General features: G+C 40.4%; 1 protein-coding gene across 1 annotated transcript in view; it reads right to left on the reverse strand.

Annotated features, from left to right (window-relative positions):
- neurl1aa (neuralized E3 ubiquitin protein ligase 1Aa) overlaps positions 1-18144 on the reverse strand; it is an 84883-nt gene extending 66739 nt beyond the window's left edge. Inside the window, exon 1 of the mRNA XM_036137615.1 lies at positions 17937-18144. Within this exon, the coding sequence (XP_035993508.1) occupies positions 17937-18018 (82 nt within the window). The 5' untranslated portion in view covers positions 18019-18144. The remainder of the gene's footprint in view (positions 1-17936) is intronic.
- Between the last annotated feature and the right edge of the window lie 6537 nt (positions 18145-24681).

Here is a 24681-nt window from a genome sequence, read left to right on the forward strand (position 1 = left end):
CTACATCCTGGACCAGAGAAAGGAATTTATATCTATTTATATATGCAGTCATTTCCAATAAGTTACAGTATGCATTAAGAGGCTTGTTGGTCAGTGTAAAAGTACCTTTAAAAGCAACAACCTGTAAACCAGCGTTACACCTGCCCCCATTTCTGCATGAAAAATGCAATATTCTGACCTTAAATGCTGTGCTTTAATTAGCTGGAGGTGGAAGAAACTTAATTAACAGAAACGAAAGGCTTTAAAACATCAGCAGTCTGTGTTAATATAATATTTATAAGATTTGTGATTATTATAATTGTATTTTTTTTTAAAGTTTCATGTTAATATGGACATATTAAAGTCATTATGATGATAATGTTTTTCTTATTGAATTGAGTTAATAAATTGACTTTTCAACTATTTTCTAATTTATTGAATAAGAGCTCATCATATATATATATATATATATATATATATATATATATATATATATATATATATATATATATATATACACATATATATATATATATATATCTTAGGAACAGCTAAGATACTATGAAAAACCATCAAGCTCCCAGGCCTCTGGTAGAGAACCTGAGTTTATTGCTATTTGCCAAAGGCTTGAAGAACGGAGGAAATCATTTTGAGGTCATTTTTACTTTGCTTCTTTTAAAGTCAGAAGTTTACATACATTAGGATTTTGGCTTTACATGATTTTGGAGATCCCAGGTGATGATGTCATGACCTATTGGTTAATTACCTACATTTGAGTTAACCATAGGCATACCTTTGGATATTTTTTATTTCTCCTCAAACAAGCAGCTTCCTTCTATGAGACAAGTTCAAAACATCAGCTAAGATATCAGGAGGAGAATTGTGGAGTCCTCCAACAATCAAACCGAACAGGAAGGACACAGGTTCTGTTCAGTGCTTTGGTGCGAGGTGTAATTAGAACCACAGAACCAAAACCAAAGCCGCTGTAAAGATGCTGCTGAAGCTGCTAAAAAAGTGTCATTGTCGACGGTGAAACGAGTTCTGTACCAACGAGGCTGAGATCCACTCAGCGAGGAAGAAGCCATTAGTCCAAAATTAACATAAAAGACAGATTACCTTGACCAAGTACTAGTGCAATGTGTGTAGATATTTAAATTTAAAGAGTTTAAATAAGATGGTCTAAAAAATCTCAGATTGTAATTTTGTTAATCCCGACAGAACTAAAACAGGAAAAGTTTATTCTGATTTCATGTCAGGCAGTGAGAAAAAATAACAAACATTTCTATTTATACAAAGCTGATTTTGGCTGCAAATGCAGCAGTTAAAACTACATCTAACAGTTATCAACCAACAGTAGAAGATTATTATTTTTTACTTTTGAAGAAGACTAAAAACAAGAAAGTGGTTGATAAGATTATATATACTGTATTGAAATAAAACATGCCAGGAAAGCAAAAATACTAAACGCTTACTTTTTCATTTCTTAGCTTTTGTTCTCTAACTTAATCTTTCTCACATCCACTCTCCACCCACAACATCTCCAGAAAGGCCAAATGACTGGGCTGAGGTCACGCTGCTAGTGGCAGATGGCGAAGAAGGGATGAAAACTCGCCCAAATAAATATGTAATCCCTTCCTCACATGGACCTGAGCACAACACTTAGATTATCCCATCGGACGGCGAACAGCAGCTCTGCAGCTCAGCAGGCTCTGCAGGGAGGGTCCTCCCTCTGTGTGATGGTGAAATTACTCAAACGTGTGTGTTTGAGCGCCGTGATAGAGTTTAGATATCAGCCTAATGCATTTACTCATCCTTCAAGCTCTCATAGATAACACGCACGGTATGTTATAATAACAGATAATAATAGGGTTGGCTTCGTATAGGCTGCTGCCTGTTTGGGGATTTTGCAGCTGAAGTTCAAAATCTGTATTCACCTTTACCAGCTGGAGAAGTAGCATCATCTGCTTGTGTGTTACCCACAGTGACATGTTTGGTTTGATGGCCTCGTTCTGTGAAAGAGGAACTAACTTCCCTCTGTTTGTTTAGAGGTTGTAACACGAGAGGAAGTGGGAAAGGTCACCTCACCGTCTGAAATGATCACAGATTCAGGGGCAATGAAGGGTCTAGCTTGTTTATCACAACATAAGAGTCCAAACCTAAAACTCTGTGTCAAAGTATGTTTGTTCTCACTGGTGTAGTTCTGCTTTTAATGGTCAACCAACACCAGTTTTTTTAAATTTGCTCAAAGTTGTTGCAAGAAATTCTAAACAGATTTTAAGTGAGCTCAAGAGAATACATGTTCTGCATTACATATACTAAATAAAAGCTGCATATTCAGACAGAACATGTAAATTATGCTTTCATCCATAATGTTTCTGATAAATGCTGATAAAAGACCAATAAAGTCAACCACACAGCCGTTTAACAGGATTTAATTACAGTGACTTAGATTTTTTTTCAGATTTTGTCAAATTATAACAAACTTTACTGTGTTTTTTTTGGATTTTATCTGAATAAAAAGTATCGAATAAATATTTTGTGGGAGAAAGAAAGATGCAGCATTCTTAATAATTAAAAAAATATGTTTTTCAAATATAAATCTGAAAAATGTGGCCCACATTTCGGGCCTACTCAGTTAATACCTTGCAGAACCACTTTTCACTTCAATAACAGCTTTGAGTTTTCCTGCTTTGCTCATCTACAGACCAGATTCTGTCCTCTCTCCCTAAACAGCTCAGACCCAGTTATTCTGTGAACATCCAAGTTCAAGTCCTACCGCAGACTCTTGATTGGATTTAGTTCTGGACTTGGACTCGGGTGTTCAGTTTGCTTTGATCCAAACCATTCCACCAAAGCAGAATCATCCCCACAGCATGATGCTGCCCCCACCATGTTATACTGTGCTGATGGTGTGTTTGCGTTATTGTCACACTTAATGTGAAATCTTTATGTCAGAAAAAGATAACTTGGGAAATTACAACTGGATTTCTTAAATGTTGATGACTTCAGGTAAAAAAGGCTTTCTGATCCAATCTGGCTTCATAGATTATAATCACCAGATTATAAAATGCACTAAATATTCTTCCCAAGTGTGTAATATCACTCTTTCCATTCACTTCCACTTCTCTCTATCCGTCTCTGTGGGGAGGACAGAGTAGCTGGACTACACTGCCTGTTTCTAACATAAGGCCGAAATAAACGTAACTTTTATATTGAATTAACTTACTTTGTTTATTGTTGCTAGCGCATAGTCTGGGCTGCCTTACATGAATGCACTTCTAGTTTAGACATTACAGTCAGGCAGTCTTGTAGACAGCTCAAAGGTCCTATCAGGTAGTGACACAGTGTACCGTAATGCTCCTAATATCCATTGAGCGGGGCGGCTTTGTTGCTAACCAAAGACATACTTAAACATTTAAACAGATTTTTTAGTTCATTGTAACACATAAAATCAGTCAGTAAGCACAACGGTGATCAAAAAAAAAAGGTGCACCATCAATTTCTGAGAAGATTTAAGGATTTTATGTGTGCCTTAGAGTCCAAAAAATCCGGTAACTTAAAAACTGGTTGTGCCACATTTGCATCAACAACTGCCATCAAGCATTTGTTACAGCAACTTTTTCCACCGTGCCTCCATGTCTGTTTAGAATGAGGGATTTTATTACAGTGAAGATTTAATGCAATCCACTGATTTCCTTTTTACTGATTGACATTATAAAAAGGAAAATAATCCCTTTGCCTACTGTGTGACAATGCAGTTATAAACTTTTAAAAACTTTTTTGCTTGTATGTGTTAGCTTTATATTTTAATTTTTTACTTTTAACATAATAGCTAACTTTTTACAGCACACGACATACTCATTTAATTTGAAAATAATCACCACCTTGTCACGGTGTTGCCAGTGTTTGCATGCAACAAAGCCTTTCATGCTGATTGACTTTCTGTCTTGCCAACATTTATGACTTTCATTCCACCGGCTTCCCTTTTTTTATTCTAAGCTATAAATATGTCTCACAGGCTCCGTTTGATCCACAAGAACCCAAAAAGGCTCATTTCTTGGTGGTCTGCACAAAACATAAAACAGAAATGAAACCAGTCTGTTCTTTTTTCATCCTGATATCTAAATTCGGGTTGTATAAGGACAAGGTCTTTGTTGTGTCCATTTGTTTTCCAACCACAACAGTTTCACTCTGCTGACCAGCTCACCGCAGAATTCCCTTATGCTTTATTTAATTAAGTCCTTTGTGAGTAACTCTATTTAATCCATGCAAATTAAGATAGTATCAGAACTCGCTAAAACATTGTTTCAGTCCTATGCATGTTATGAGACCATTCAACTTTGGGATGTGTGGCGTAAAAATGGTGGATTTGATAATTAATTTGATAATCCACAAGAAAAAAAGACGTTGATGTTCTCTGTTAGCATAGTGTTGGACCCAGGTAGGAAATGCACCTGAGGTCAACTTGCTAAGCCTCCAGTTTTGTTTCCTTCCACCTAAAATTTCAGCCAGAACATGGATGGGTCTTCTAATACAAATGAAAAAATGCAACCGACAGCTTGCACAATACAATCTGTACGTGTTGGGATCAAAATCAGATTGGTGCTACTGGTAGGGGAGAAGGACAACACACACCTCCAAAGTGCCCCTACGCTGTAATGAGTTATTGCTCTGCAATTAACTTTTAAGGCTTGCAAAGGAAAACTGCTGATCTACTGATGACAAGTGAGGAGTGAGAAGCTAAGAAGGCAACCAGTGGCTAACAGGGGTTCATCACATCATTAGAAACTGGTTCAGCTGATGGGACTGAATTACAACAGCTTCCATGCTTATTCAGGCTTTGGAGAGCACGATGTGATTGTTGCAAGACAACTCAACAAAAATAACAAAGAAGTAATCCTGGCTTCAGGGTCTCAACAATCAGTTCTTATGTCCAGATTCATTCTGATTAAACCTCCTGATGTGTAAGTGCTCTGCCCACATAAAGACTATTGTTATTTAATTGATATTGCCCATGCTGTATTTATCGGTAATCTGTGCATTTAAAAGAACAGGAGGGCCACCAATACTGTTCATAAAACTGGCTGTACCACATTATGTGTTTGGCGTTTAGTTTCAAATCTTATCCAATTAAGTAAAATTTCTATTATTTATTTAGATTTAGTGCAGCTGGAGACTGCATAAAATGTAACATAATTGCTTAAAAAGCACCTTTTTTTTTAAAGCAAACATAAGATTGTTCTTATGTGTGATAAGTGGATTGCTGTTGGTGGCCCTCTTGCTGGTTTGGGGTCAGTTTGCTTAACCTTGAACAGGCTCCGAATGAAATGTCATTTTCCCACCACGGCCGCCTGAAAACGACAGAGAAACCTTTCATTTTTACTGGGATCCTAGCTTAATAGCTGTGGCCTTACCTTTCCTGCCTGTGTGGCATGCTTTCTTTTTGTGCTTAGCTACATCCTGATGAGGTGCAAGGATGACAGATTTCATGGATATACGTGCTAGAACCCTTTTGGAGACATGCTGGTGACACAAAGAGTGAGGCGAAGACACAGAAAAGCTGGGATGTGAAAGCATCTTTTGTTATAAAAAGGGCCGCATGTGGTGACGCTGCCGACTGAAGTTTCTTTCTTTGAACGATTACCTGGTTTAATCGTCAGCAGTGGAAGAATACAACCATCACAGTTGTGATTTAAAAGACGTTTGAAACCCATCATTGTAGACGACTCATGTAGAACCTGCATTCGAAGCCCAGAATGTCCAAACACGAAAAAAAACTGTGTCCTCCATTTGAACTTGAAGAACAACAAGAGTCAGAAACATGATTTTCGGGCATTTGCATGATTCGCCTTGGAAGACGGAGCTAGCTGTGCATGTACAAAAACACAATTACAATCCAAACAGGTTTTTTTTGTTCCACTTCCAGTTTTTGGAGCTGCTGAGAACACAAGCCAGGCTGCTTGCTCCAGCCGTAACGCCCCATTAAAACATACATCTATCACTGTGTGCACAAACAGGCAATATTCCCCTACTTTATAGAGGGAAAGTCAATATATTCATGAGCCTGTATGACAGCTGGAATAGCTGAGATAAAGAAGGTGCTCGGATTCTCTCCTGGTTACCGTCAAGAAAGGGAAAGAAGACAAATTCTGTCCCCAAAACAAGAAACAAATACATTTATCAGCGTTTCACTGCTGCAGGAATAAAATGCTGTACTTTATCAATGTCATCGAATACTTCTTAGACAAACTTTTAATATAACAGGTTGTTTTCAAGAGCACAACAATGCATCATCATCACTAAGACACCCTTAAGCTAGTCGCATCGCATTAATAACAATGCTGTGATAGCTGCTCACCTTTGAGTCGTTTTATACGAAAATGACACATCGTCTAACCTGATGAGCTCACAAAGCAAAGACGACTGTCTGGGTTTTTTTTTATGTTCGCACAGACTGAGCAAAGCGCTGCGCTGCGTTGCCTGAGGACTCTGAATTCTCACAGGAGCAACGCCGAGCCTCGTCTCTGTGTTTGTTATCTAGGCAGGTGTAAAGATGCTGGAGCAGGCAGCTGCAACGCCGTTCTCCGCTTACATAAGAGGAAGGACGCAGAGGTCAGAGGGGTGGAGAAAATGGGAGAAATACTTTCAAATACGACTTCACTCTGACAGCCAGCCGGTGAAATATGGTCTACAGTCCCCTAATTTCAAAACCAACAGTCTAATTTCATTTAATGATCCCCAAAGGATGCATGTGCTTAGTTCTCATTAGGCCATGTCTCAAGTTCATATGACTAAAAGTTTCCTCTGACGCAAAAACTCTGAAGATCATTAATTTAACCCATATTATTAATCTCGTCAAGAGAAAATGGCCCAATGGCATTGCATTTTGCTCCATTTAACCTAAATGATTAAATTGCCTTTTGGCACAAATGATTAGATGTCTGGCATTTACCATAAGGCCAATTATGAACTTAATTCAGGTGTTCCCACTTGGACTTTAGATATTGTCCTTAAAAATGGCCTGAGAGCTGGAAATGCTCTTAATCACAGTATTCAGCATGGTCATATATTTCATTCAATTACATATTATATAACAAATACATTTCATTAATTTCAAGGCCTCTGATTAACAGCAAATTGTGCAGAGCCACTATTTACTGCGATGAGCCTTGTTTTTTATAACTTTACTCTGACAAGCTAATGTTGCCCTTAGAAGATGTTTGAACCAGCTCTTTGTTCTTGGCAGAGTTTGGAGAACTCACATTGTCGTGATCCTGGAGACAGTCTGTGTTTGTGGATAATGTGAGCCCTGCAGAATAAAGGATCTTTGCTGGCCTGCTGCAGACTACACACCTGTCTGCCATCACCTTATCAGACCGCTGCGGGTGCCAGGAGTTGTAATATGAGCAGATTTCACCTGATGATCAGCGTTGTTGGTCGAGTCAAAGCTCCATCCAAAAACATCTTTTAATAGCTCCTAGCTCCTTGATCTTTAATGGGACCAACAGCAAGAACTCTATTGTGGGGAGGAAAGGAACTTCAGACTGCTGTGCCGATTCCTTAGCTCCTCAGTGCCAGTAAGGGACATCGTGAGGTTCCTATGCTAAATTAGCCGCGATAGGAAGCATACAGGCTTCTCCCTCCTTCCTCCCTGACTGCACTATTCGGACAGCACTTACCAAGCCTACCGCTGATGCACTTTTGGAGCCAAAGCCTCTACGCATCATTCCTTGCGTCTGCTTTGACTTTCTCTCTGAGAGAAGTTATTCTTGTGAGCAGCTTATTTCTGCTCAGCTCACACTGCGTACTTCTCTGCTCCCCTAAGGTCGACGTTACGGAACAGTCGGCAGTCTCATTCCTCGTCTTTTGCCTATAATTCATCATCTTGGTTATCTCTTGCCCCGTCCAACTGCTCCTCTCCCCCTTCCAGAGGCTCGGACTCAGAAACCCGCCTCGGTGTGCACATTTATCTTTGCTGTCTGTGATTCTCTGAGCGTTTTACATACGCGTCCCGTGAATGATTCTGCACGTGAGTCAGGAAATTATCCCGAAACATGACAGACTTTGGAGTTGATCTCGGATCAAATCAGGAGGCTTCTGTGTTGACTTTGCACCAGACTCATGGCAGCTGTCAGCATTTCTTCTCTAGACAAATGATCAATCAGAAGTAGGTTTTATCTGAGAAAATAAGTCTCCACAAGCCTTCTGCCGCTATCCTTCTACTTTCTATAGAGTTTCAGCCTGGCCTTTATAATTCTGCTAAGCATAAGTGGCTTCTTTGCTATCTAAAAGTCTTTACCTCATGATGTACAGAGCTGCAGTCACAATCTCATGCTGCCCGGGTTGAGCAAGTATGGGTTTCTGTATCAGTTCTGTAGCGCCGTCCTTAAGAAAGGATGCTGTTGAAGCTTGCTGGTCACGCTTAGACACCTGGAAGCCTTCGTCACTGCACATGAACGTTTTACCTTAAAATTCTCGATGAGCTCTTATTTTAGATGCATGTGTTGTATACCGAACAGCTCTCCTCTATTTAGAGCTTAAAAACAAGCCCCCAACTTTAAAGGCACAGTCTGCAGAACAATTAGTTTCATTCCCTGACATTAAGACGACGACTGCAGTTTTATGTCATCTCAAAGGTTATGGGATAACTTCAGGTTTTTAACAGTGCATCTCACTATATTTACATTAATACATTATAATGAAATAATATTTTAAAAATGTCTGACAGTGACAAATCCTTTGTGAGCAATATCATAATTTGACAGTAGATCAAGTAAATGTAAAAGAGAAGGATGAAACAAGTTTGCATTGTACTGTAATTTATGGAACAACATTTTTGGATGATCAGCAAAAAAAATATTGATTTTGCCTTTAAGATAAATATGAGAAGGATAAAAAAATATATAATATAACTGAAGAAAAAAACTTCCAGTTACCGGAAATACAGCTTTGTACAAGGCAAAAATAAATAAATAAATATAACAATTGATTTAAAAACGGCTACAGCTGCAGGACAATCAAGAGTAGGTAGCTAGAATCACCATTGTTGCTCTTTTCATAATATATTCTATATATAAACCCAACAAAGTATTGCTCTTTAATAAGAATATTTCTTGTTTTCTATACAATTAGCATGGAATTTTAAGTCTCCCTGTCTAACTAACTTCATCTTTGAGTGTTAAGTTTATGATTTGTTCATATGCAGGAGTCTGTGGTGCTGTGAAGAGACTGCATGCCCTTGTGATGCCCTCGCACTACTATCCCAGGCTGAAATCTACGGCCGGCTCGCACTAATGAAAACGTGATGATGTACAGCTGAGACTGGCTCCTCACTCACGTCTCAGTCTAAATGAGCTGTGTCACAATGCAATGAAGAAACCCCCCCATGACTGATAAAACGCTTCACATCTACATTTTCTGCATGACATTGGTGCCATGAGAGGGTTTCACTGAAAAGCAACCGGACAACTTTCAATTCATGAAGTTATGGTTGTTACTCAAACTCATTGGCTTTGACTCTTGCCCCATTCCTCATTTTAGTTGTAATAGTAAAACTGTGGACAGGCTCAGGAGTTGAGCATAGATAATATGTATTTTTAAGCATACAAGCCTCAGGCCTTGTCTTTATTGTCTGAGCTTTTCACCTCATTCAGGAAGGTTAGCCAGTTTGACTGTTTTGCTAATAGTGCTAGCCTTGGTTCCCGCTCTCTCTTGTGGTGAAGTAAATTAGCAACTTTTAAAATCAATTAAGCACCTGGCATTTGTGGATTTAAGAACGAGGCATAAGTTGACCATTTTCACAGTATTGTGCTGAGAAAAACTTGGGCTTCTAAGCACCTTAACCTTTGTTACTAAACAGCAAACCAGAACACGGGGGCTACTGCTTATTGAGTGCAATGTGGCCTAGCTGACATAATACTTGCAGTATCAAGTCATGTTTTATTCAAAACACATCTGCATGAACATCCAAACCCTGTGACACAGGAGCATCCCATTGTGTCCACCAGTAAACTCCAGCTATCACTAACACAGGGTGACCAGATGTCCCGAATTCAATTTGATTAAAAAATGCTTAATTAATCTGATAGGGAAATGAAATGTTGTTGTAATTTATGTTACAGGAGTTTCCTCAACAAGTTGTAGATGCTGATGACAGCAGGCAGGAAGGATCTCATGTAGCGTCTGCCTTACAGCAGATCTGGAGAAGCTTCTGGCTGAAAACACTCTGCTGTTGTACAACAGTCTGAGGAAGAGGATGTTTAAGGTTGTCCATAATGTTATTCATTTTATGAAGAGTCCCTCTTTGCAAAGTCATCTCCTGAGGTTCTGGAAGGGTCTCCAGAACAGGGCCGGCCTTCTTTATCAGCTTGAGCTTCTTCTACTCAGTTGTTCTGATGCTGCTGCCCCAACAGATGATTGTGACGGAGATGAGACTCACTACAGATTTATAGAAGATCTGTAGCATATTGCTGCAACCCCTGAAGGACCTGAGCTTCCTCAGGAAGTCCAGTCTGCTCTGTCCCTTCTTGTAGACGGCTTCAGAGTTGCGTCTCACAGTTTGTTATCCGCGTATTTATACTCCTCCACCACTTCTACATCTTCTCCCAGCATGGTAACAGTGTTGGCTCTATTTCTCCTGAAATCTAAATCATCTCCTTTGTTTTATCCACATTCAGAATGAGACGATTGTTTCCACACAACGCCACAGAGCGGCCCACCAGCTCCCTGGTGTCAGCTTCTGATGCATCCAAGGACTGCAGAGTCATCTGAGTATTTCTGCAGGTGACAGGAGTCTGTCTTGTTCTAGAAGTCTGAGGTGTAAAGGTTGAAAAGGAAAGGTGAGAGCACAGTCCCCTGTGGTGCTCCTGTGCTGCTGAATACCTGGTTAGACTCACAGTCCATCAGTCTCACAAACTGTGGTCTGTTTGTCAGGTAGTCTCTGATCCAGGCGATCGTTGAGGCCTCCACCTGAGTCTTCTAGAGTTTCTGACAAAGCACATCTGGCTGAATTATGTTAAATATTCTGGAGAAATCAAAGAACGTGATCCTTACAGTGTGACTGCCTGCCTTGTCTAAATGACAGTGGGTTTGTTGAAGCAGGTGTATGATGGCATCTCCAACTCCAACTCCCCGGTGATAAGCAAACCCCAGGAGGTTCTGATAACTGCTTGTCTGTGGACTCAGGTGGGCCAACAGGAGTCTCTCTAGGACCTTCATGATGTGGGATGTCAGGGCAACAATGCAAGAGGTCTTACACAACACTGGGACCTTCACATTGGTCAAGCTAAGGTTGAAGATGTGCTGTAGAATCCCAGAGAGCTGCTCTGACCTTCAGGACTGTGGTGTAGACACCATCTGGACCTGCAGCCTTATTCTGGTTCAGTCTCTCCAGCTTTACCTGACTTCTAGAGACAGAAAAGTGTCTTACATCTGAGGTGTAACAGGGAAGTTTTGTGTCAAAGGAGGATGTGATGACAGAAGAAGAAGATGCTGAACTTGTTCCTTAACTGAACTGGACTGTGCTGCATTTCTGTCCTGGTGTCCCACAAACTGAAACAATGCCCCAAATATGACGTGTCAAATTCAGAATAAGTCGAAAACTTGTTCCACGTGTGCTTTTCTGAAAGAAAGAAGGCAAAGCTGCAGTCACCACCAATGAGAGCCGCGTCAACTGTCAATAAAAAGGTGCAGCAGCGTCCCACCTGATGAGCCGCTGCACGCCAGGATGCTCGTAAAATAAAACAACTTAAACTTAAAACAGTAAAGGGAGGAGGGTTGTGCTGGTGCCTATCTCCAGCGTATAGGGATGCAGGGACACTCTGAACAGGTCATCATATCACAACGCTAAAGTCTGACAGTTTTATCAAACTCCAGGCTTTGTTCCAGCCTTAACTGTTCCGCTAACTGCAGCAGCAATGAATGATACTCACAAGCTGTGAAAGAAGCCGAACCAGCTCAGGAGAAGACGGTTTAACTGAGCTCTGAACAGACAGTGCTGTGAACGGATTGTCCACAGCCCATTCATCATGAGCTTTAGTTTTCTCCATGATGAATGTAATGTGTGTGTGAAGTCAGGGGGATGCGTGTCTCATGATCATTGTGTGAGAGTTGAGAGCCCTGCCCATGGATGAGGCAGACATGTTCCCTTGGAGCTTTCAGCGACATATTTATTTCTTCCCATGCCGTTTTCGCCATTTTCTGATACTGACAACAGCGGATTGACGGCTCAACATAAGTGCTAAGACAAAACGGAAGAGCCGGGCTGAATAAGGGGAATAGGCGGTTATTTGCCACAGAACAGTGAAATATAAGGAAAACTATACATTTAACACTGAATGATGCTGTGGTAGATGTATACTATAAAACTGCAAAAAAAAAAAAAAAAAAAGTTACACTACATATGCTGACTGGACATTATGAATCCTAACTAGCTAACTTTCTAGTTAAGATTTATGATGCTATTTATTCTCTATAACAGAGCAACATACTTTTTAAAAGAAATATTTTGGCAAGGTATTTGGTAAAGTCCTGGTCATTTATCTTGCTAAATGAATCTAGAAATAAGCTCATATAGCATATTAAAATCTGCAAAGGGAGACGTATACAGGGACTAAAACAAATAGGACATTCTCAGCAGTTTGACCGTTTCTTTTCACCAGATGGAGCTTCACTTTTAAAGGGAAAAATTAAAAGATGTCACTTTGTCTTCAATCTTACATTGAACGCATATGTTTGAATTTATTGCTGTATATGTTTCCATTTAAAGTCAGTTTGCATGTTTAACCAGTTCTAGTTTCTTCGTATGGCAATCATCGAGACTGATCAGCGCATTTTAAAATAAACATGTCGTGTTGAAGATGTGTTCCACAAAAGTGGGACAGAAAGCCTCACTGCTTCAGCCTCTCTAAATCCTAAAGTAGAGACGTCGTCATTAATGTGCATTAACATTGACATTTGAAAAGCTTGGCCCACTGTCTTTGGTGTTATTGGGGTAGGTGGCAGCACAGTCATTCCTTTAGTCGGGAAAATGTAAAATAAATATCCTTCCCCTCAAAGTTTTACTCATAACTTAAACGTTGGTTTTGTTGTTTTCTTTGTTAAATTTTGAGCCGAAATGATAAAACTTTTACCCACCGGGAAGCGGAGCACCATGAAGAGATTACGTTTTCACTGGTGAACTTTTCTTCAGTTCAACATCCCAAGTTAGAGAATGAATGATCGTTCAGTCCTCAGGCGGGCTGCTTTTTGTTTCACCGTTACCTCTGTTGATACTGAGCAGGCACGTCCTGTACACAATCAACCTGATGTCTAACAGGAGGCCGAGCCAATATTTAACCGCTCATTACTTGATTTTCCCCTTGCTTTTGATTTATTTATCTCCTTTTGATCAGTTTCCATTCTCGTTCCGATTTTTGGTTTATATGGAGTGTTTCTGCGAGATCGGACCCTAGTCTTTGTCATACTGACCACAGCTATCCATCATGTTAAATTACGTTTTGTTGTTGGCACGCTCAGCTCCACAATGATTAAAGCGTTACATTTTTTTTGCAGATAAGTCTATTGGTAATGTTAGATTTCTATTTTATTTCCCTCTGAAAATCTTGGAAATTTGAAATTTTCTTGCCTTTCTTTTAGCCCTTAAAGTAGGAGTGAAGGCATGGCTTACCAAAGACACTATAAACATGTTAAGGATGAAATGGACTATGAGGTGATCGGGCCCTGAAAGACAAACAAATAAATAGAATCGGTAGGTTTTATCGTTCTGAAATGGATGAGGGATGTATACGGGTTGATGTTGGGATACACTGAATATGATTCCAATATGTTATCTGTTCTCTTGTCCATCAAAAATAATGGACAGGTAGTAGAAAAGATTCAGTTCTATAATAAAAGGAACTATCTCATGGTTCTCTCTTACAGCTAACTCAGTTTCTCAGAAACTTTGAATATAAGAAGAGACCAATATTTTTTTATTTTCATAAAGAAGTGTGTTGTTATGATCATTTTGAGGCCTACAAAATAATGGAGCTGACTGCTGAGCGGTCCAGTAGACAACCGACACCCTTCAAAACCATGCTATGGTATATAGCATGTTAGTAGAAAATTAAGTGGAAGGATTTGTTCTCCATGGTATCTCTGTGGGGCTGCAGCAAGAAGGTCCCTTGCCCTGGATCTTTCTGCATGGAGTTTGCATGTTCTCCCTGTTCATGCGTGGGTTCTCTCCAGGTACTCTGACTTCCTCCCACAGTCAGAAAACATGACTGTCAGGTTAATTGGCCTCCCTAAATTCTCCCGTTTGTCTCTATGTTGGCTGCGATAGACTGGCGACCTGTCCAGGGTGAACCTCTCACCCACTGACAGCTGGACGTAGACACCAGCAGCCCTCGTGACCCCCTAAAGGGATAGGCATGTTAGAAAATGGATGGATGGGTATGTCTGTGCTCGATCAGACAGAAAACTCACCTGATTTAAACACCATGGAGAATCAAAGTGGACTAAGTTTTTGTTGATATTCTAATTTATTTAACTGATTCAACATGTGGTACAAGCATATCAAATGATGGCATAAGCTAAAAGGTTGCAATAAATGTGCAAAGTTCATTTGAGGAAAAATTTGGATCTCTCTGACAGTTGCACCAATCACAAGGCCGAGTTAGCGGCTGCCTGAAGCCACACGTCTCCTGTCCGAGATCCAGCCAATCGCTGCGCGCCATCAGCAGAGACTGACACGGAACCACATCCTCGTCTTTTCATCGCCACGCTGCTGCCGGTGACGTCAGCTGGTCCTCGTCACGACCTGCTGACGGCTCTCTCCATCATGGCAACCATCACCATGGCAACTGTTGCACACATTACAAGTGGTCGTCAAGGCAACGTGGTTGAATAATCGTGCCTCTCGTCTCGTGCGCCTCCTCCCGCCTTGCACCCTTGTTCCTGTGCTGCGTTCTTGCTCGTTGGGAGGATGTAAAAGGGCAAGCTGTGCACTTACGCTGATCATTCCAGTGACAGCTCAGATTTAAAATGCTACTCCAAGGCCTTGCTGCCCTCCGCCAGATGTGACAGCTGGGTAAATACGGGGAAAGTGGAGGTGGATTTTTGGTCTGTTTTTCTGTGTGATCTGAGTAAAGGGTAATACGTCAGGCAGCTTTTAAACAAAGCGTTCTGATAAACAGTTTCTTTTTACCATTTTCCTTGTAGTCATACACACCTGTTTTACGTCATTATTTCTCCTCATGTGGATTTGAAGCATGTTACAAAGTAATCACAGTGACCTTATGCCGTAGAAACGCTATCTGGATTCTGGACACGGTGACCGATCACCAGCTGGTGACACATTTAACGTTTTGATGTAAAAGCAGGGCTGCGTTCCATTTCTGCACCGCTGGCACGACCTTATTGTTTGCAAATCCTTGGTCTTCCTGCTAGTTTATATCAAAATGTATTTCTTGGAAATACTCAGTTATGTAACATATCAGTCAGAAAAGTTTTACATTTTTCAGTCATTCAAACTTAAAACCAACATGTTGGCCTTAATAAGCGATTCCTGTCTGCAGCAACAGCTTGTTTTTTTTTCACATTTCAACTTTACTACAAGTGAAGTCCACCTCAACTGCATGAATCTTTACACAAGTTTACAGATGGATCTAGGTTTTATGAACCTTTTTAGCGTTGTTTATATTCAATCTAAAAGGTTTATTTAATTTATGTTGCCCCCCCCCCTCAAAAAAAGAACATTAAGCAAACAAAAAACCTGGCGAGGGAAAGAGAAATCCTCCTTTTTTTCCTCAGCAGCTGCTGAGACACTTACACTTTTGAGGGAATCCCTCAATGCTATTTTTAAAACCAAGATTTTTTAAATGGGGTTTGTGATTGCGGAATAAAATTTGATTAGATTATTTTTTATAGGCGTTATCATATTCCTATTACTGTGAAAGTGAACTGAAAGGAGAATATCAATATAATTTATAAACCAAAAATGTTTAGGCTTAAATGAGGGTTACAGTTTTTTTTTGGTCATTTTTTAAAACCTAATTTCTCCCCATGTCTGTGTAATATTTTGTGGTTTGGACCACAAAAAAGAGGGATTATTTGGATTTTGCAATCATTTAAATGCAATGAGACAAGTGTATGGATTATTTTTGTTAGTGCAGCTGAAGGGGCCATGTGTAGCAGTTTAGAAATGAAAGAAACAACAATGAGACTGAGATTTTACATGAGAGTCAAAGCCCAGAGAACAATTTAACATTAAACCAAGATTTTAAATGCTGGATTTAGGAGTTGGACAAAAAGAAACAACTGATTGATTTTTGTTCATGGTTTTTAATCATGGTCTCAGTCTTTTTGGTGTTTAAAACAAGGTCATTCCTGGAAGGCCGGTCACTAATCTTAGATACACAGTGAAATAAGGTGGACGTCCTGATGAGGCTTAAAAGCCACATACAGTTGAACATTATCTGCATTAAAGTGAGAAGAAATGTTATTGAAAAACTGAATGATCTCAACTAAAGAAAGCATGAAAAAGCCAATAATAATGGACCCAAAACCGACCCCTGCTGAACGCCACAGGTTAGAGAGGCAATCTTAGAAGTGAACTTGTTTGCCATACCTTAAAATGTCCTCCCAGATAATTAAATAAAAAAACAACAATCTGGTGCAGAACCAGAGATACCAGCTAAAACAGCATATTCAGTCATGTTATGGTTACTGGTATCAATGGTATGCAATGAGATCAAGTAAATTTGATATGGAACAAGTCCCAGCATCAGAAGCCGTTAAGCAATGCAGGTTAGCCCCACTTCCGTCAAATGATTCATAAACATTTTAAATTAACCTAAGAGACTTAAAAACAGCTTCTTTACAAAGGCTGTGAAGGCTATCGCCCCCTGCTGAGAATCAATAAACCACCATCTCAGTACATGATACACTGCGGGTTCCCCATTTTCTGGATCTGTTTCTCACATTCTAATGTCTATCTGCACAGATTAGTTTCTCAGGGAATGTCTGTTTGGACATCCATGCTAATTGCACAGTTCAAGAACTTTGTATATATGAAAATGAGCTTTGGTGTGATACATTCATGCAGCTGCTCAGTCATCTGTATCACCTGTAAAGAGACTGCTGTCTTATATTGCTAAGGAGTATTTTCATGCTTTAAGGTTCTCAGAAAGTGCTGTTGGTCAGTACAATTAACTTATTTGAGGTGTATAAAAAACATGTGGAAAGATTATGCTTTGTTGTGTCTGCGTGTTAATCTGTTACAGAGGCTGAAAATGGTAAAGAAATCCATAACTTGCATAGTGGAGATCTGAACATGTCTTTCTTTAGCTATTCCCAATAATTTACTAAGAAAAGACAGTTTGTAAATCAACCAATAATTACCAAAATAACTGCTGCAAAGTTGGGTCCATCCATCCTGGACCCCCTCCTATTGGTTGTGTAGCAAAGCACTAATGTTGGTGTTTATGGTTTGGTTGGATCACTGCTTCTGGGCCAAAATAATTGGTTTTAATCCTTTTGAAAAGCTTTAATGAGATATATCTTCCACCCCAGCTTCTTCAACGGTAACATCCCCCCCCACACTCCCAGAGTACAGGCCTTCCCATCCTTGACATACAAATATCTTCATTCAGATGTCTCTGCACCTTTTATATTTCTGTAGAAAGCATTTTCAAAATTTACAAAGATAGATTTAATGTGTAATAAAAAACAGATGTCTCCAAGTGAAACTTTGTGATCCAACACTTCTTTCTGACCCAGCACAAGCCCCGCCTCCTGCAGGCCGGTCTGGGAGCTGTTCTTCAGCACCACCGCTGTCCCCATCCCAGAGCGGAGGGAACACAACGGAATGGTTCAGCCATAAATATCCGCGCTGAGCATTGAATACCCGTATCATGACTACACCCCCAGAAAACATGAACCGCTGCTAGCTGGCCGTGCCTCAGCCTTTAGTTACTGACCTTTCTGGGAGTTCCGGAGTCTGTGAAAGCCCTGCTGCTGGGATCTCTGCAGCGCCGATATCCCCGACACGTTGTTCCCCATTGCAGGACGGTGGAAAAACTCCCTGTTGACGATCTGGTCGATGGTGGCACAAGTAAAACCATGAACTCTCCCCTTGAACGTGCAGCCGCGTTCAAAATGACGCCGTTCTGTGTTCACCCAACCACAGGAGCGGAAGAGACGCACAGGTGTGCGCCGTCTGGGCAGATGACACGAGCAGAGAAGCTGAGAGCAGATTTGACTTTCATCAGGGAGATTTGATGGCTCTATAATCCGCTGCAGGGAGCGGAGGCTGGGTCCGGTTTAGGACATGATTGCACTGAAAGCAGCTCAGCAGGTTTAAACTCAAACATGTTCAATAAACTGTTGCACGTTTATGTTGCTTATTAACCCAGTTAGAAGGTTCCGTTTGGAGAGATGGATTTATTGTCAACGTATTTCACAGGACAGGTGTGCTCTTTCACCTCGCAGCTGGAAGAAGCCCTTTATCCCACAGGCACGTTGGAGTAAAGAGCCAAACACACTTTAAACGTGATCCACGGATTGTGTGAAGCTGCCATCTAGTGTAAATCAACATGGAAACAGCGGGAACCAATCACAGCCACAGCCCATTTGTTTTTATTCCCCTCTCAGGACAACATTTCCAATTCCTTTGGAATTAGGTCGTTTTATTTTCCTGTTGTCCGTCTCTCAGCAGGATCTATGAGCCTCAGAGCTACAAAGCTTTTTCCTCCAAATATGAGTCAAACCTACTAATCATTTAGAATGGTGTTTATTTCAGTCCACAGTCATCATCATCACTTTATTTAAACACATCTGTATCATCTCAACACGTTTCGCTCCTTTCAATAATTCCAGCAGCTTTTTACTTCTGCATAGTGGATGTAAATTATTATTCCCTCATGGGGCCAGACTAGGTGATCCACACCAGCTCTGACAGTGTGGGAGATCCCCTCAGCTGATGAAAACAATGCATCTAATTTATTGTAAACCTTCTATGCATCCATCCATCCATCCATCCATCCATCCATTGGATGTATTTTAGATCAGGCACCTAATGAATGATTCAAAAATGTTTAAAAATCAATCAATCAATCAATCAATCAATCAATCAATCAATCAATCAATCAATCAATCAATCAATCAATCAATCAATCAATAAATCAATCAATCAATCAATAAATCAATCAGTGCAAAGTGTTCTACAGCTGAACTAACAGAGAGGCACACAAAAACTTTGAAATTAAGTAAAGAAAGATAAACACCAGACAAATCAAATAATTTGAGACAGATTTAACAGATAAAGACAATTTGTATCATTTAAACCATACAAATGAACATTGAATTATGTGTCTGTGTTAAAATCTAAAATATTGCAAGTGGAATTTATTAGATACAAATATGCAGCTTTAAAAAAAAGTTAAATAATGAAAAAAAAAAAAAATTAAAATACTGAAGTGCAGTTTGTGTATGTAGAGCTGTATGAACAGAGCTGTGTGGCTGCCCTATCTCTGCCTATATCCAAGATCTCATTCTTCCTGTCATACACCATAACTCATGAGTGCAGGTAAAGCTTGCAATATAGATGGATCAGTAAATCCAGAGCTTCAGCTTTCAGCTCAGTTCCTGGTTCCAAAAATAAAGCTCTCATTACTTTAAGAGCTGGTCCGTTTGTCCATCACCCTCTCCACCCTGCCATCATTTGGGAACAAGATGCCGAGGCACCTGAACTCCTTCATTTTCAGGCAGAGACTCACTCCCAACCCAGAGGGAGCAGTCCTCCTTTTTCCAGCTGAGAACTACAAACTCAGACTCATCCAGCGGTCTGTGCACAACCACGGCCTTTTTGAAAGAACTTGATTATTGGGGCTGTTTTTTCCCCGTAGGATCTCCCATAGTAAGCTGGCCTCAGGGCAGGGACAGATCAAGTTCCTGACAGGAAAAAACAGGTCACTTTATCTGGAAGAAGGAAAGCAGGTTTTTGAGCCTTTGCTCCCAGAGTTTGACGAATCTAAGCCAGAGAAATCCACCAAAAGCACCTTTACAGGCCCCACTCCCTGCAGGGAGAGCCGCTGAGGTCAGAGGCAGACTGAGCAAGAGCAGGTAACATCATTTTAGATCAGCTAAATAAATTAGAATATCAATAAAAACTTAGTCCACTTCGATTCTCCATGGGGTTTAAATCTGTTGTCATTCCTGGTTTGTTGAATTGGCTTAACGTGTCGTAGATTATTGTTGCCTTTTTTCCTTCCATGATGAACTCAAACAGCTCTGACTCACTCAGCCACAGCAGTAAAATCAGGCGTCTACTGTATGAATTCATGCTATATGTTGCCTTATTATAAAGTGATTTACTGCCAATGAAAATCCTTTAGTCTCAGTAAAACAATGCGCTGAAACTGGTAAAATAATTTTTTTTTGTCTTCAGGCTTTTATTTTGATGCTCATGTTAAAAATTCAGGGCCAACTGAGTGCAGTTCTTATGCGCCTTAATCTCCAGATGTAGATTTCTGTGATTTTTTTTCCCCCTCAGAAGGTCGTCTCCTCTCCAGACCTGTCCACAGTGTCTGAGCGCGGTTCTTCTGGAGGTTTTCCTTCCCGTTAATGGGGAGTTTTTCTTTCCACTGTCGCTTCATGTTTGCTCAGTATGAGGGATTGCTGCAAAGCCATGGACAATGCAGACGACTCTCCCTGTAACTGTACGCTTCTCCAGGAGTGAATGCTGCTTGTCGGGACTTTGATGCAATCAACTGGTTCCCTTATACAGGAAATTTTTGACCAATCTGTATAATCTGATTTAATTTGACTTTGTAAAGTGCCTTGAGATGACATGTTTCATAAATTGGCGCTATATAAATAAAATTGAATTGAATTGTGGGGTTCAAAGCCCAACAATCCAGGGAAAAGCTGGAGGCTGCATGATGAGCGTTGCATGGCGCAGGTTTTTCAGGTTGAAGCTCAGAGACTTTCCTTTTAGCTCCCAGTCTGAGGAAGGAGAAAATGTTCCTCTCAATATTCACTCAGTGTAACTTGAAAACACCAAGGTTTGTGCAGGAAAATCAGGTTTTTCTTGTGGAGAATGTGACGATCGGGCAGAAAAACAGTAAAGTGGGAATTGACCACATGTTAACCAGCCTGGAAGTGTTTATACAGGCATGTTGGAAAGGAAGAAGCTGATGACTGTCTCATTGCTTCAGGATTTTGGAAGGTGAAGCAGATCTTTGCATTTATGGAACTTTTGAAAGGGTCACCATGGTTCCACCTGCTGGGTTATATCCTTTTACAAGCTACAGGCAAGACAGCAACAAATGTCTTGTTAAAGACATTTCAGCTGCTTAAAAATCCAATCCTAAACAAACCTGTCTCGGGTCTTAATGCGGACCAAATTATATCCACACTGAATGCTTAGCTGTTTCTGACTGTAAATGTGAGTCAAATTGTTGGGTCTTTTTTATTTGCTATTTGGATGTTCAGTGTTTCCAGATCCTTCCTGCTGTCTAAAAGGAGGCGCTGCACGTTGAGAAGTTCCTTCACAAAAAAATTATAAGAAATGACCAGATGTCTTAGATTGCTGGACAAATAAAAATGTGAAATGTGGTCTGCTTTTTTAATTCACCCCTCTAAATAAAATCACATGCTCTGGTCAGAGGAGACCCTGAAATCAGACTTTCTGGCCAACATCCAAACCCCCAGAGGAGACAGTTTGGTGACAGCATCCTGCTGTGGGGACGCTGTTCTTCAGCTGGGACAGGGAGGCTGATCTGAGTTGACGTGAAGATGGATGGAGGTAAATAGTTTACAACCCTGGATGAAAACCTGTTTGAGGCCTCAGAAGACTTGAGACTAGGGTGGAGGTTCACCTCCCAGCAGGACAACCACCGTAAACATACAGCCTCAGCTAAAATACATTTATTTAGATAAAAAAAATACATTTCTCATGATCCTTTGGACATTTTATGTGGTCCTGACACATCCTTCAGTCCATTTTGGGTTCATCCTTTGGTTTCAGATTCCTGGACTTATGTTCAGTTTAAGCATTTAATTTTTTATTCTTGCTATAATTTTATTATTTGCTATGTGCTCACTTCGTGTTTCCCTTGTAGTTTTGTTTCTTATTTTTTTAATCGGCTTTTGTCTGGTCTTCAGTTTTGTGTCTGGTCCTGTTCTGGTTGGTACTATTTTCTGTTTTTTTCAGCTCCAGCTCGCCTCACAGCTCCCCTCCACTGAATCGAAGCACTTTCTGTCACTCCTTACTGGATTCTTCTGCTGGGCACCCATTATTTCTGCTTCTCTCAGGTTATTTCCTCTCTTTATGCACTGGACCTTTTTTATTCATTTCTGAATCCATTATGCCTCAAAATTCATATGGGGTCCTTCTAATGTCACAAATTCAGACCTAAATCCACAAGAGAATCAGCAGCATAACCTAAAAGGTGTTTGCAGATGCTCTCCATCCAACAAAAGACATACCTAAAAGACTTTTAGCTGTTTTTGCAGTAAAAGTGGTTCAACACAACACTGGTTCAAGTAGGCTGCACACAAATGCATGGCACAGTTTTAAAATTTTATATTTGTATCATTTTTGTACTACTTTGTGTCAGTATGACCCAGGGGTCACCAACCTTTTGGAAAAGACAACCTTAAATTTCTGGTTAATATCTACTGTGGGACATTTGTTTTATCTTTTAAGAACCACCAATTTATTTCTATAGTTAGGTTCAATATAATAATAATAAAATAATAATAATAATAATAATAATAATAATAATAATAATAATAATAATAATAATAAACTAGATAAAATATTTGCTTCAATGGGATGGGGATATTTCTGGAAAATTATGCAACCCAATGACAAAAAAAAAAAGATCTGAAAAAAGTGTTGCTGGGACTTTAATTGTAATTTTATCCTGGGAATTCAATCCAAAACCCTAAAAAACAGCTAAAACCTGCATTTGATATTATATCTATCTTTAAAATCATTATTTGGTTCATTGTCAGTTAAGGTAAAATGTATGTGCTTGTGGCTGCAGAGCTGCAGGTTGGAGACGCCTGGTAAAGCTGACAAAACACTATCAAATACATTGAATACGTTTGTGATTATAGTGTCGATTAACAATAAAACAAACAGGAAAACGTTTAAGGGGATAAAAATATTTTTTTCCAGAACTGTGCAACGCCTCTGACAGGCAGCGCCACGGTTCATGAAGAGGAACAAAGCAGCGCTGCAACAAAGCCACACAATGAGAAACAGAAACGTAGAACATGTAAGAACGTTTCAGCCAATGAGACGTCGTCGCTGTAACCCATGAACTGTTTATCCGTCTTTACACACCGACCATGCTAGACACCTAAAGTAGCGCTCAGAGAGCAGCTAGCTGATGTGTTTCTCTGAAGTGTTCTCCTTTTCATCAAGTAGACGCCTCTCACATCACAACGCGGACTCGTCAGCCGAAGGTATTAAAAGCTCAAACCGACACGATGACGTAAAATGACATCACCTGAGGCCAGAGCTCCTCTTTACTCAAAATACTCCTGACAAGAGGCAGAGAATAAGCGTACATTCTGGTTGACTCTGAGAGTTAAATGAAGCTCTGGGCTGCAGGCCTTTTATCGCGGCAGCACAGCGAGACGAGCCTGAACCCCCAGCCGCGTGTTAGAAACACTGAGTCACATTTCTGCTCTACCTTCACTCCCATGCTCACCTTGGCTTTATTGTCTTTTTTAAAGAGGTACATAAAAGAAAAGGCCAGTGGGCTTTCTGCTAAACAAACCGCTGAGATCAATAAGGAAATGTTGCCTTGGACATGAGTAACTGCTGAATGCAGGAGCGGAGAAGCTAAAAGCTGAGCTGGGGGGAGAGAGGTGAGCTTCAGGTCCACCCAGACACAGGAATACCTCCAGCAGCCGGGGAGATGTACGCCTGCCTTCCATTGTTCTGTGGTTCTGAATTTAGCTGCGGTTCATCCTGTCATATCTTAGATCTGAGGTGTATGTGTGTGTCTCTCCTACCTCTTCTCTGCAGGATGTGATTGGCAGGTTGTGGCTCTGCAGCTGCAGCACACCAGGACTAATCAGGAGGAACTTAACGAGTTCCTCCTGACTCATCCTCAGAGGCAGATAGCAGAGTCGTCATCAGTTCCTACGTTCCTGTGAAGTTCTCTTCTTGAATTCTGGTATCAGCCCAGGGGTCTGCAACCTTTATAGTCTAAAGAGCCATTTTCCTCCAGTCCACTTGAATTAAAACTTGTTCAGAGCCGCAAATGTTGCTGGCCTTTTGCAAAAAAAGACAAGTTATACTTTTTTCTACTGTAGGAAAAAAATAAATCATAGTTTCCAGCATAATGAAAAAATATTGTATTTAAAATTAAATATTATTGGCACTTTTAGCATCATTCAGTTGTGAAACTAAAAGCTTTTTTTCAAAAATAACAGCAAAACCTACATTTGTTATCATTATAACATTTAAATACCAATAAAATATAACTTGTTGCCAAACTTCTTAAGAGCCACTGTGGAAGGTCCAAAGAGCCACAGGTTGCAGAGCCGTGTATCAGCGGTTGGATTCCTCAGGTACCTACCTGACGCTCACCTGTCTTGTCCACCTCCAACGCTCTCGCACCACCTAACGCCATTCCTGGAAAAGGAAATAAGAGACAGCAATACCACAGCCTCCCTCCGTCCACCAAAGTCAGATTCCCTGGA

The sequence above is a fragment of the Fundulus heteroclitus genome, chromosome 5, assembly GCF_011125445.2.
Source record: "Fundulus heteroclitus isolate FHET01 chromosome 5, MU-UCD_Fhet_4.1, whole genome shotgun sequence".
Classification (NCBI taxonomy): Eukaryota; Metazoa; Chordata; class Actinopteri; order Cyprinodontiformes; family Fundulidae; genus Fundulus; species Fundulus heteroclitus.